General features: G+C 51.0%; 1 protein-coding gene across 1 annotated transcript; it reads right to left on the minus strand.

Annotated features, from left to right (window-relative positions):
* Positions 1-722: 722 nt before the first annotated feature.
* BOLA3 (bolA family member 3) lies at positions 723-8686 on the minus strand. The gene is made up of 4 exons (XM_084766546.1): positions 8528-8686; positions 6932-7055; positions 5099-5187; positions 723-1000 (listed from the first exon to the last, which is right to left on the minus strand). Exons 1-4 carry the CDS (start codon positions 8579-8581, stop codon positions 935-937), a joined length of 333 nt encoding a protein of 110 aa, XP_084622672.1. The 5' UTR covers positions 8582-8686; the 3' UTR covers positions 723-934.
* Positions 8687-13531: the final 4845 nt, after the last annotated feature.

The raw sequence follows: 13531 nt of genomic DNA on the forward strand, positions 1-13531 counted from the left end.
GCTATTCAGTAAGATGCGGAGGCTGGGCGACTCCTGCAGTGATCCTCGATGCCTGCAGCAGGCATTGACCAAACTTTTATGAACTAGTCAGACTTCAGAGCAAAGGTAAAGAGATGGCCATTGGATTTGGGGGCTCGCTGGTGAACCAGCTTCTGGAAACACATGAACAAGGCAGGCCCTGGGGCTAGAGGTCAATCACCCTGCACACTCTGCCCACCACGGTGGAAGCACCAGACTCAGTAGCCCTGGTATCTAGAAAGGGTGCTCCAGCTTCTCGGTCTCTCTCACACCCAGAGCCCAGGGTGAGTGTGTGTGCAAGGCTAGCAGAGACAGCACAGCTCCTGGCAAACCTGCTTCCTACCAGATGCAGAGGATGAGGCCTTCAAACCCAGGTCTAGGCACGCCACACTCCTCCTCTCCTCCCCAGGGGATGAGAAACTGGGGGTTCCTTGTCATTCTTGGAGAAGCAAGGGAGGGAAATAACTTTAAAATAACTTTATAGAACCAAAACTCTGGGGTCAGGTGTGGTGACACATGCCTTTCATCCAAGCAGTAGGCAGGCAGATCTCTGTAAGTTCATGCTAGCCTGGTCTAAATAGTGAGTTCTAGGCCACCCAGGGCTGCACAGTAAGACCCTGTCTCAAAAAGAAAATAACCCAAAACTCTGGCCTTCACTCTGTATCCAGTAGTAGGACGAACACACAACCACTGTAAACAAAGGCTGCTGTTTCATGACACGGCCTGCTGTGAGCAGTAGGTATCCGTGGCCTTTAATTAACTCTAAATAGATAACATATCTCCTATAATTATAATATAGAAATGTCTATGAACAAAAATAGATACATTTTTTTTGGCAGGGGATTTTCCTGGAAGGTTGCGGTGAGCTTAGTGCACCTAGGTTTCAAGCATCAGCAGTCACGTAGCCCGGGCGTGGTCAGCACTTGGGGACAGAGGTAAATATCCGAAGGCCGTGCATCCCCTTGATCTCTTCTTTTAGTGCCTGAGAAAGAGATGTCACAGTCAGTTCTAGTGTCTTTATGTTGGCTACAGAGTATTTTATCTGGTTCTGACTGAAGGCTACTTTGCACATGTTTCAATTTTTCCTTCAAAATATTTTTTTGTCTGACACTGGTATCTGCAGGCCTGAGTTTGACACTGGGTATCTTCCTTGGCCACTTCCACTTTTTGTTTGTTTGTTTGGATTTTGGTTTTTCAAGACAGGGTTTCTCTGTGTAGCCTTGGCTGTCCTGGACTCACTTTGTAGACCAGGCTGGCCTTGAACTCACAGCGATCCACCTGTCTCTGCCTCCCAAGTGCTGGGATTAAAGGCGTGTGCCACCACACTTGGCAGGGTGTCTCGCCAAACCCGGGGCTTACTGTTTGGGCCAGTCAACTAGCCAGCTTACCCCAGGGACTGTCTGCTTCTGCAGTCCAGGCGCTGAGGTTAAGATGGGTTGTCACACACACACACACACACACACACACACACACCCATACCCAGCACTGACAAATGCTGCGTGGTCACACAAGTCTGGAACAGCAGCAGCTAGTGTTATGTGGGTTCTGAGAATCTAAACTCAGGTCCTCACACACTTGCCCACAAGCACTTTAGCCTCTAAGCCTCTCCCATTCCCTTTTATATGTTTTTGTTTGAGGCAGGGTCTCACTGTGGAGCCCTGGCTGGCCTGGAACTTCCTACGTAGAGCAGGGTCCTCCAATCCACGGAGCTCCGCCCTCCTCAGCCTCCCGAGTGCTGGGATTAGAGGTGTGTGCACCACCACACCCTTTACAATTTTTTTTCTCACTCAATAATACTTAACTTTGTTGTGGTGCTGCGCATGTACAGCCCAGCTACCAGGGTAAGGCAGAGTGGTAGCCTGAGCTCCTGGGTTCAAGTCCAGCCCAGCAATGAAGGAAGACCCTGAACCAAAACTTAATGGAAATTGAGGCCAAGGCTGAAGAGAGGGCTCAGCAGTCCAGAGCGCTTGTTACCACTGCTGAAGCCCTGGGTTCTGTAACTCCAGTCCCAGAGGGCACCGGACCCCCTCCTCTCACCTCGGAGTACACCAGACGCACATGTGATGTCATGTAATAGGCGAACACTCATGCAGACAAAATATTCATACACATAAAATTAAAATGAATAAATATTTAAAGGTAGAGAGTGACTGGGAAGGACACCTGATGTTGACCTCTGGCCTATAACTAACACACACACACACACACACACACACACACACACACACACACACAATACCTGGGTTATAGAGTTAGAACAGTCCAAAGTCAGCAAGCAAGTAAATAGGTCAGGCTATGGACCCAGATGTTCTGTGGTCCTGGCCACAGCTGGTTTTACTCATGTTCCTAACTGGTCCTGCCGTTGTGCTGGGAGCCCATGAGCCACCCCAGGCCAACTCTGTATTGCCATGGAAGTCTCAATTCTGCAGACAAACAGAAACAAACCTGGAAAAAGCCTTCCCTTGGCTTGCTGCGGGCCAGGATGCCCCCTAGTGGCCACTTCCGTCTCTGCATCTGGACTACCGTGGGACACTTCCATAGCAGCTAGCTGGGAGCCCAGACAAAGGCCTTCAGGCCACAGACAGGTTCTGGATCTGGAAGCTTTGCAGTTCACTGTGCACAACTCCTTCCCAACACCTCCCCCTGACCTCTGTGAAACCTCCCAAGGCTCCTCAATCCACATCAGTCAGTGTCACATGTTCCCTGCTACAGCCAGAGGAACCGCTGGCAGCTGAGCAAACTGGGGCTCCAGTTGGGGAATGGGCTTGGCTTAAAGCACCCTAAGTGTGAGAGTGGAAGCAGGTGGATCATCATGGGCTGCAGATAAGGCAGTGTTCAATCCGCAGTGCTTAACAACAAATAGAGTTCAGGGTCATGCCCAGTTACATAGCAAGTTCAAGACCAGCCTGGGCTATGAGACGCTGCCTCAAAAAAAAAAAAAAAAAAGTACCAAGGGCAAGAAGGTGCAGCTTGAAAGCCAATCATAGTGGTGTAAACCTTTAATCCCAGCACTCGGGAGGCAGAGGCAGGCAGATCTTTGTGAGTCTGAGACCAGCCTGGGCTACATAGTGAGTTCCAGGAAAGGCAGGGCTACACAGTGAGACACTGTCTTGGGAGAAAAACAAAAAAGTAACTTGGATAAGCATGGCTGATCACATGGTGTAATACTAGGGATTGGGGACAGAGAGAAAAGCAAAGGACAATGATGAAATAACAGAGCAACAAAAAAAGAACTCAAGGCCAGCCAACAACGTCACTGTGAGGGCCAGCAAGATGGCTTGCCAGGTAAGACCCCTTGCTAAGCAAGCCTGACAATTTGAACTTGACCCCAGAGCCTACGTAAAAAAGGCCTGGAGTCCCATCTCCCTGTGCTCTAAGCTTCGAGGCCACACAGGGCTAGAACATCTGGAGGGGCCAATGGCTACTGCCCCATCACAGCCTATCTCAAACCACCAGCCTGCCTGAGGGCTGTAGGTGCCACAGCCAAGGTACAGGGCTGTGAGAGTGCCAAAGGGCTGACAGGGGTCAGGAGTGTATGTATCCAGGACACAGGTCAGAATCAGCAGCAGCAGCTGGCAGAGGGAGGTGGGGGGTAGGTGAGATGGCCCAGTGTGGAAAGGTACCTGGCAAGCCTAGTGACCTGAGTTCAATCCCCAGGACCCACACAGTGGAAGGCGAGTTCTTCCCCAACCACATACGTGCTGCAGCAGGTGCGCACCACCCCTAGTAATACAGAATACAAAATGTTTAAAAAGAGGGAGTCAGAAAGTAGAGGGGCTTTGGGGCCCAGCCAGGAGGATGGGAAGCAGCTTTTGAGTCGAGTGCGGAAGGGACCCTAGGGACCGCAGAGGGAGGGGACCCTCCAAGGACAGTAAAGGACACGTGAACTAAGGTAAAGGGGTTTATGGTCAGAGCTGTGCTTTTCAAAAACTAAAGCACCTGACAGTGCACCAGACCTCTGAGGGTGACGCCAAACACAGCTGTCCAAAGGGGTGACTTCAGAGACAAAGGGCCAGACTCAAAGCTGGTACAGGTTCCCATTGCGGGACACACATGCACGGAAATCCACAGAAATGTCATTTACCACTGTCTATGCTTGCAGTGTGTGACAGGAGACGCCACTGGGTGGGCCAGGCATGGTGGTGTGTGTCTGTAACCTTGCTCAGGAGGCAGCAACTAGGGATCCTGAGTCCAAACAAGTCTGTATCAGGTGGACGCCCTGCCTTAGAAATCCCTAGCCAGGGTTGAGGCCACACCTCAGTTAGGACAGCACTTGCCTAGTGGGCGGGAAGCCCTGGGTTCCATCCTTAGCACCTCATAAACTGGGCATGATGGCCACAGTGAGAAACCCAGCATTTTGGAGGTGGAGGCAGAAGGGTCAGAAGTTCAAAGTCACCCTCAACTAATAAGTTTGAGACCAGTGTGGACTGCATGAGATCTAGTCTTAAAGAAATACCCAAACTAGTCTGGGGGTGCAGTTCAGTAGGTAGAGCTCTCACAGAGTGTGCACAAGCCCTAGGTTTGATCCCAGCACTTCATAAACACACACGCACGCGCACACACACACACACACACACACACACACACACGCACACACACACACGAACACACACACGCACACGTGCGCGCGCACACATACACACACACACACACACGCACACGCGCGCACACACACACACACACACACGCACACAGCACCAGCACTTGGGAGGTAGAGGCTGGAGAGTCAGAAGTGCAAAGCCACCCTCGCCTACATAACGAGTTTAGGGCTGGCCTGGGCTACATGAGACCATCTCTTTAAAATCACAACAACAAAATCCAAACCAAAGACACAGTCAACACTGTTAGTATTATAAAAGGAGTGGCCTGCTGTCAATTTTAAATGAATTCACATTTGTTCACTATCTCAACCTAGCGAGTCTCTACTTTTGGGTTTCTAGGATCTCAACTGCTGTCCTCTGACTGGATACTAGTGGCTGCCTCGCTTTCTCCTGGCCTGGCAGTGATTACTAGCGTGCCCACTGCTGTGCCCTCAGACGCTGAAGACCAGGGGGGAAAAGGGTCATCAGGAGCCACTGACCTGATTAACCATCTGGTGCTGCTGGACAGTCCTCTTCTCTTTAAATTCTTCCGACTCGATCTGAATTTCATACATCGCCCCACAGCCTCCTAAAACAGAGTCGTGACATCTCAGTCACCAGATGGCACGGCAGCCTCCGGGTACCAGAGAGTGGCAGGAAAGGAACACGCTGACAGCATTCTGTGAACGAGTGTAGTTTAAAGACCACAACTTCCGGTCTGACCATTCCCTCCTGGCAGGCAGCCTCGACCCAAATGGACTCATCTTTTTGCAAGGCCTCTCGGCTACCCACACCGGTCAAGGGTGGACAGGAAAGAGGCCCGGAGAGCATAGGGAGGTAGAGCATTCTCTCCTAGTAAGCCCCAGGAGGGAGCTGGTGGAGGAGCGATTCAGTGTCCCGGTGGACCACCTTCCCCAGGACCTGTTAAAAGTACAAACATCCGGGGGCTGGAGAGATAGCTCAGTGGTTAAGAGCACCGCCTGCTCTTCCAGAGGTCCTGAGTTCAATTCCCAGCAACCACATGGTGGCTCACAACCATCTATAATGAGATCTGGTGCCCTCTTCTGGCCTGCAGGTGTACATGCAGACAGAACATTGTATATATCATAATAAATAAATAAATCTTTAAAAAAAGAACCCCAGCATCCGGCTCTCTCTGCTTCCTGGCTGTGGACACCACGTAGCCAGCAGCCTCAAACTCTCCAGCCACACTTTCCTGGCACAACGGGGCACCCTCAGTGCCCTCACCTGCCATACAATCACATAGACTCCTTTTTTTAATTTTGTTTTCTAAGGCAGAGTCTCACCTCACCACACCTCCAACTCTCCACATACTCAAGGATGGCCTTGAACTGCACCTCCTGAATGCTGGGGTTACAGGCCAGCACCAGCACACAGTTTTACATGTGTCTGGGAATCAAACCCAGGCCTTGGTCATGCCACGCAAGCAACTCTACCAGCTGAGCTGCAGGCCCAGCCCGCCCTAAGTAAAAGCAGTGAAGTGTAGGGCTGCCTCTTATCTACTTGCTTGCACCTGCGTTCCTCTGGGCGCGCTCTGCTTCTGCTGCAGAAGCTGTGCCACCCCCTCCCCCACCCCACCCCACCCCACCCCCGGCATGGTGCTGACAAACAGCCAGCTAGCGATTCAGAGGTTCAGAGGTGCAGCAGCGGCCTGAGGAGACCAGGGCTCAGAGAGTCTGCCCTGGGTCCTGATGCTGTTCCTTGTCCTCCCCATCTCCCTTGGCTGCATTGGGCTTGACTCTTGAATAAAGTAGGCTGGCTGACAAAACCTACCTTGGGTCCGTTCTAGTTCTACCACTGTAGGGTTTCAGAAGTACCGGGGTGAGCAGACTACAAGGTTCATCTCGAAAGTGAGAGAACATGGCCTGAGCTCTCGGCACCTCTACAGAGGTCTGGTAAGCCACAGTTCTCTCAGCTAGGCCTTATCTTTGGAGTTTCCCTCTGGTGTTTCAAAAGATTTATTTATTTATTATTATGTATACAGTGCTCTGCCTGCATGTACACCTGCAGGCCAGAAGAGGGCACCAGATCTCATTATAGATGGTTGTGAGCCACCATGTGGTTGCTGGGAATTGAACTCAGGACCTCCAGAAGAGCAGCCAGTGCTCTTAACCTCTGAGCCATCTCTCCAGGCCCCCTCTGGCGTTTCTAAGGCCCCCATCTCCATCTGGCCCGAACACAACACCTACAGAGAAGTCACTGTGGCAAGTTGCCTCCTCCCAGTCTCTTCGCTTCAGCCTCTCCCCGGGGCAAACTCGAAAAATCTCAGCAAAGCCCCCATGGAGGGGGGGGAGGGGGGAAGAAAGCCTCACCTGAGATGTCTGTGACCTTGATAGCTGTGGCTCGAGGAAACTTCTCTTTGAGCACCTGGGTCACTTTGAGCTCCCCCTCAGTCTGGGAGGCAAACAGCCGATGTACGCAGTGCAGCAGAGGGAGCTGTGACAACAAAGAGGAAGTCTGTGGAACTGTGAGATGATGGGGTCGGGGCAGGCAAAATACTGGGGTTGTTGGGGAGAGCTGAGGCTGAAGGTCACAGTCACCTGAAGGCCCAGGGCAGGGTGCTGTCCTAGACTTCCAGGGATATGCCCTGGGTCTCTATGGTATGTTTATGTGTGTGCAACTGCCTATGCGCACATGTCCACTGTGGCTTTTGGGGGGGGGGGGGAATGGTCAGAAAACAAGCACAGCTGGCCTTCTCAGGAGCAACACCTTGTTTTTGAGACAGGGTCTCTCACTGGCTCAGAGCTCATCAAGTAGGTAGCCTGGTAGCCTGGTAGGCTGGCAGCCTAGCCCCAGGAAGCCACCCGTGTCACCCTCCCAGCACTAGGATTGCAAGTATGTGGCCCCCACGTGTGGCTTTTGTTTTTCAATTGTTATTCTTAATTATGCGTATGTGTGTCTAAGTACGAGTTTGTGCACACGAATGCAGAGTGCCTTCAGGCTAGATGAGGGAGGGTATCAGATCTCTACAGGAGCTGGGGTTACAGGCAGCTGTGAGTTGACTGACCTGGATGGGAGAAAGTGAACTGGGGTCCTCTGCAAAAGCAGTGAGCACCCTTAACCACCATCTCCCAGGGATCCTGCGGGGCGGGGTTTGAGCTGAGCCATCTCCCAGCTCTCTCACTAGCCAGTCTTAAAAGCAGGACGGAATCTGTCCGTCTACAGCAGCAGCCCAGTGCTGACCCAAAGGCAGGAGGCCCTTCGAAGCAATGAGTGAACAGAGGAGAGACACGGCCGCTGGACATAGGCCGGGAAGCCTATGAGACGGCCAAAGTGCAGACCAGACGAAAGGCCTGGCGTTCGATGGTCTGTATGCTGCACGTAGGAACAAAACCATGAGGCTGTGAGTTTGATACAACTGCAAGGTCTGGAGGTGAGCCTGCTCCGGGACAGAAACATTGGTGGGACAACCCAACGCCGGCAGGCAGAAGGTAGAATCACTACTAGCTAAAGATGAGTCTGTCAAAGGGGAGAAAGACCAGGCACTTTATTCCAGGAGTCGGGAGGAATATCACAAACTGTAGGCCAGCCAGGGTGAGACCCTGTCTCCAAAACTAACAGGGAGTAGGAGGATTTAAGAGAGCTGGTCCTACGCTGGGCTCCCACTCCAGGCTGCTTCAGGCTATGGAGGCTCAAGGTCAGAGGCCTGGTCAGTGTGCAATTTCAGGGCGCGGGTTCGTCCGGAGTGCCCAGCACCGCTACGTAGGGCAGAGTTTCTTTCCCAGGGTCGCTATAGTGTGACTGCTTATGGGACTGTCGCCCGATCCACCTGAGCCCGAACCCCCAGCACACCCGGTGCGATGCAGACGGCGGGAGAGAATGAATGAGAGCAAGGCCCGCCTTGGCCCCAGCCTGACAACAGCCACCCGAGTTCCCCCGCAGCTCCGCCCGAGCCCCCACCGGCTCACCCCGCGGCTCCCGCGGAGCAGAGGTGCAGCGGCCGCCGGGCCCCACGCCGCCATGCCGGGCGACGCAGCCCGCAGCCCGAGGTCAGGGTGCAAGTCGGAAAGACTGCCCGCATGGCGTCCAGGGTCGCTGCCCTGGGCGAGCCCGCCCCCTGCCGCCCGGAGGCCGCGACGGCCTCGCGATCGCCACCCGGAACCAGCCTCACCTGCAAGCGTGGGCACGCCCTCCGTCTCGCGAGGCCAGCGTCCGTGGCAGAGTTCCCCACCCCGCCCCCAGGTCGCCCTCCTCGGCAGCCAGTGCATTGGGGTGCACGGGACAGGTCTCCTTCATGCCGACTTCCCAGCCAGTGCTCTGGGAAACTGGCTTCGTTCCGGAGAAGGATTTCCTGTTAAAGTCGCAAGCAACGGAGGTCTTCTCTGGTTTGTGTTCTTGAAAGGGCACTCTGGCTCCTGTGAGGAAGCGAGGTCGGGGGTGGGAGCGTTGGGGACTTTGTGAAGGGGCTGAAACTGGGAAGGGCAGACTGCTGCAGTGGCCACGTGAGCCACGTACAGTGGCAGGAGCGGTGGGATAGCTGAGATCTTAGATGAGCGATGGGAGGTGGAAAATTGTTTGGGATTTCCCTGAGTCCCCAGGGGACACAGGCCAGCAGAGGCCCAGGATGAAACCTGTGTGTAATTCCTGGACTCTTTTGTGTTCAAAGCTAATGTGAGTCCCAGGCCGGCTTGGGCTGAAACACTGTCTCAAAACTAAATGGGGTAGGAGTGTGGTGGTTTACACTTTTTTTGTTTTGTTTTGTTTTGTTTCGAGACAGGGTTTCTCTGTGTAGCCTTGACTGTCCTGGACTCGCTTTGTAGACAAGGCTGGCCTTGAACGCACAGCGATTCACCTGCCTTAATCCCAGCATTTAAGAGACAACGGCAGGCATATACCTCTGTGAGTTTGAGGCCAGCCAGGGCTATGAAGTGAGGCCCTGTCTCAAAACAAAACAAAGCACACCACCACCACCAGATGAGGTAGGATTAGGACTGTACACCAGGAGGTATGAGCCACCACCAACAAAACAGCTTGGTTCACTGTCAGAGACAAAAAGCCCAAGTTTCATTAAGCCCTTTGCTTCTCCTGTGGTAGCTGTTTGCAGCCTGCCGACTTCAACGCCTTTCATGACTGCACTTGTGCCTGTGCAGTCAGTACCTCCTGTGCGGACCTGGATTTGTTCGTTAAAGTGATCAACTACAAGCGGGCTCACTTACAGACCCGGGCACCTTTAATCCTGGCACTCAGGAGGCAGAGGCAGGGGGATCTCTGTGAGTTTAAGACCTAACTCGCCTACACAGCAAGTTACAGGACAGACAGGACTACATAGAGAGACCCTTTCACAAAACTAAACAAAATATTAACAATTCATTCCAATGCAGAGTGACTCCTGGCTCCAGCCCTCATCTCCAGATTGCTTGATAGGCAGATTTTTCTGCTTGATTCCTTAAAATTTACGGTGACTGTAATTAGGAATAATTTATTAACTTTTACGTTTCTTGATTTATGCCAAAATACAGTTCAAACTATCTGAACTGTTTCCTAGCTGTATAGCAGTCCCTCTTTGCTATTCAAACTTCCTGTTCAATGAGCAGAGACTGGGAACTAGATGCTAGATAGTTCCGGTCACACGACTGAGACTGGTTTTGGATTTGGTTCAACTAAAGAAATTACCATTTTCCAATGTGTTGCTAAGCTTCTAGAAAGCCTGAAACGGAAGGCAACCAGCTTTGTGACCAGTTAGTTAAGAGATGCTTTGGCAATGAATCAGACACAGAAGCAAGCTATCTGAGGCGGCAGATACGTGACCCTCCCTGAGCTATACTGGACACCAGCCCTGCTGGAAACGAGCACTGAATTCAGTGCAGACATGTTTGTCACGTGAAGCTAAGTGTTCTGGGTTAAGGTCACAGTTTTATCTGTAGACTTCTCCACCGTTTACATTGGTGCTTTTTCTGGTCAATCCTCCAGAGAACCACCACCCACTTAACTGTCACTGAGAACTGTTGGCTCTCCACTGTGCACCCCTTACCTTCAGTTTCCAGGAGGCTGTCCAAACCGTTTGAGAGAAAAATGTTCACTCTCAAATCCTTCAGACTCATCACCCACAGGAAATTACCTTTTTATATGACTTACCTTACCTACGCATCCAGCTGGATTCTTAAAGTGCAAGCAAGATAACGGCACCAGAATTGTGCCAGGCATTTGGTTACACAATTGTCTTTCTTTTTGTTGTTTTTTGTTTGTTTCTCTGTGTAGCCTTAGCTGTCCACGACTCACTTTGTAGACCAGGACTGCCTCTGCCCCCCTAAGTGCTGGGATTACAGGCATTCATCACCCTTCCTGGCCACAACTGTCTTTTAAAGTATGTTTTTGTCTTTTTTTGAGACTTATACCTCCTCCAACCAAGCCACATTAGTACTACTTGCAACTTGAGGCTTCTTAAAATGTTTTCATTTTATGTGCCTGAGTGTTTTGCCTGCATGTGTGTCTATATAACATGCATATGCAGTGTCCACTGACAGCCAAGTGTCAGATCCCCTGGAACTAGTTACAGATGGTTGTGGGCCTCCATGTGGGTGCTGGGAGTGGAGCCCTGCTCTTAACCACTGGCCGTCTCTCCAGCCCCTTCATTTTTAAAACTGCCTTTGGGCCCAGGAAATGGCCAATCCTTTCCGCTTGGAACTTGCGGTTGTTTTGTTTTTGATTTGAGACAGGGTTTCTTCTGTGTGTAGCCCTGGCTGCCCTGAATCGCTCATAAACCAGGCTGGCTTCAAACTCACAGAAATCCACCTGCCTCTGCCACCAGAGTGCTAGGATTAAAGGGGTGTACCACCACCACCTGGCATCAACTTGAGGCACTTACCCCTTTATTTACTTTGGGTCATAATCACTCCATCTTGTTGACTGTTGAGACAGGGTTTCCTATAGCCCAAGCTGGCCTCAAGTTCATTACGTAGCTGAAGATGACCTGGGATTTCTGACCCTCTTGTTCTGGGTTAGAAGCCTGTGTTTGTCACCTCACCACAGGGACTCCTCAGTTAGGGTTTCTTGGGATGCAGTTTTATCTCACTGAGATGACTTTTAATTATAGTCACTCTATAGAGCCCCCTAGCACCCCAAGAGTCAGAGTTTTTAAAATTTCAACCCCACACAGCTGTGTACCAGTTTACTGACCTTGTCTGACATTTGAGAACCGGCTGAAAATCTCCTGGCTTGCAGCTCCTGCCTCCCCAGACTGCTGAAAGCACTGAACAGTCCTTTGGAGTAAGGTCCTGCAGTGTCTTCCCAGCACCTTGAAAGCCAAAACAGAGCAGTATGACCCCTATGGGACCTGTCAATCAAGGAGCATCTAGGTTGCTTTTCATCAAGACACGGAAGAGAACGAGGGTACCGGAAGCCTTGACACTCTGGACAGGTTAAAGGCTTACAGTTTCTGATTATGGTAATTTAAAGCCCAACTCTGGCCTTCCCGACTCTTATGTGAGTTACTTCTACCCTTCTAAAGCTTCAAACAGCTCCCAAAGACTAGGCCATTAGTGATCACATATTTTGGTGATCACTTAAAAAAATTTAAGGTTATTCATAATTTAAATTTTTAAATTATTATAAAATATAATTAATTACGTGGGGACATTTACATGCCATGGCGTACATGTGTAGGTAAGAGACCAGCTTTTGGGAGTTGGTTCTCTCCATCCACCATGGGGGTTCCAGAGATGAAACTCAAAGCTGTCAGGCTTGGCAGCAAACACCTTGACCTGCTGAACCATCTTGTGGGCCTTTGTGATTACTTTCGGGCCTACTGAAACAAAACAAAAAACAAAACCGAGATAGGCAGTAAGTCTTGGCTGGTCTTCAGTATACACTGGAATCCCAAAGAAGTAGGCTCTAGTGCCCGTGCACGAAGAGATTTGCCACCGAGAACAAGCAAAGAACACGCTTTGACCATGCCAATAAATGTATGCTGCTGACTGATGGCTTGCCTTATCTTACACAATGAGTATTAAGCACATTTGATCAAAAAGCCCAAAACCACTAGCACTGTTCTTCAAACAGACCTAAAATGCACCTGTGGTTTTTTCTTGGTTGGCTACTTGACTATATCTGGAATTAATTTAAAACCCAATAGACTGGGCACACCTGTGAGGAGTGTTTATTTCATGAAGTCATTTGCAGTGGAAAGACCCATGTTAAATCTGGATCTTCCGAGGCGAGAAGACAAGACACACCTTTAACCTAGATATTCTAGATTATCTGAGCCACGCTTGCTGCTAGTAGCCTCTATAAAGGACACAAAGAGGAAGCATTGCTTGTTCTCGGTGGCAAATCCTTCACGGGCACTAGAGCCTACTGCTGTGGGATTCCAGTGTATACTGAAGACCAGCTGGGACTTACTGCCTCGTGGGCTGAACTACTGCGTTCTCAGACCTGCTGTTAGGAGACAGCCACTCCTGGGCCAGCTGGACCACAACCTGCAAGCCGTTCTAGTAAGCTGACATACGGTCATTCTGTCCGTTCTGTTCCTCTGCAGTGCTGGCTTTCAACCTACCTGCTGCTGTAGCCCTTTAATACAGTCCTCACGTGCTGACCACTACCATAACGTGACTTCATTGCTACTTCCTAACTGTCACTTTGCTGCTCTTCTGAATCACAATGTAAATGTCTGGGTATCCCATGGTTTTAGGTGACTCCTGTGAAAGGGTTGTTTGACCCCTCCCCCCGCCCAAAGAGGTTGAGACCCCACAGGTTGAGACCCGTTGCTCTAAAGAACCCTGATTAACACACCGAGCTGGTTAGTAATTATCCTACATTAATGACAAGTGGCTGTTTGGGCTGGGGAATGTTAGGAAATTAGTGCATCGAGCCTCCGTCCTGTTTCCCAGAATGTACATAACATGTCCTATGAGCATGCCAGGATCAAGACTGCTCATTCTGTCCGGGGTGGATCTGCAGGCCTGGTATTATGTTTG

The sequence above is a fragment of the Acomys minous genome (assembly GCF_964271855.1).
Source record: "Acomys minous genome assembly, chromosome: 17".
NCBI classification, from domain to species: Eukaryota; Metazoa; Chordata; class Mammalia; order Rodentia; family Muridae; genus Acomys; species Acomys minous.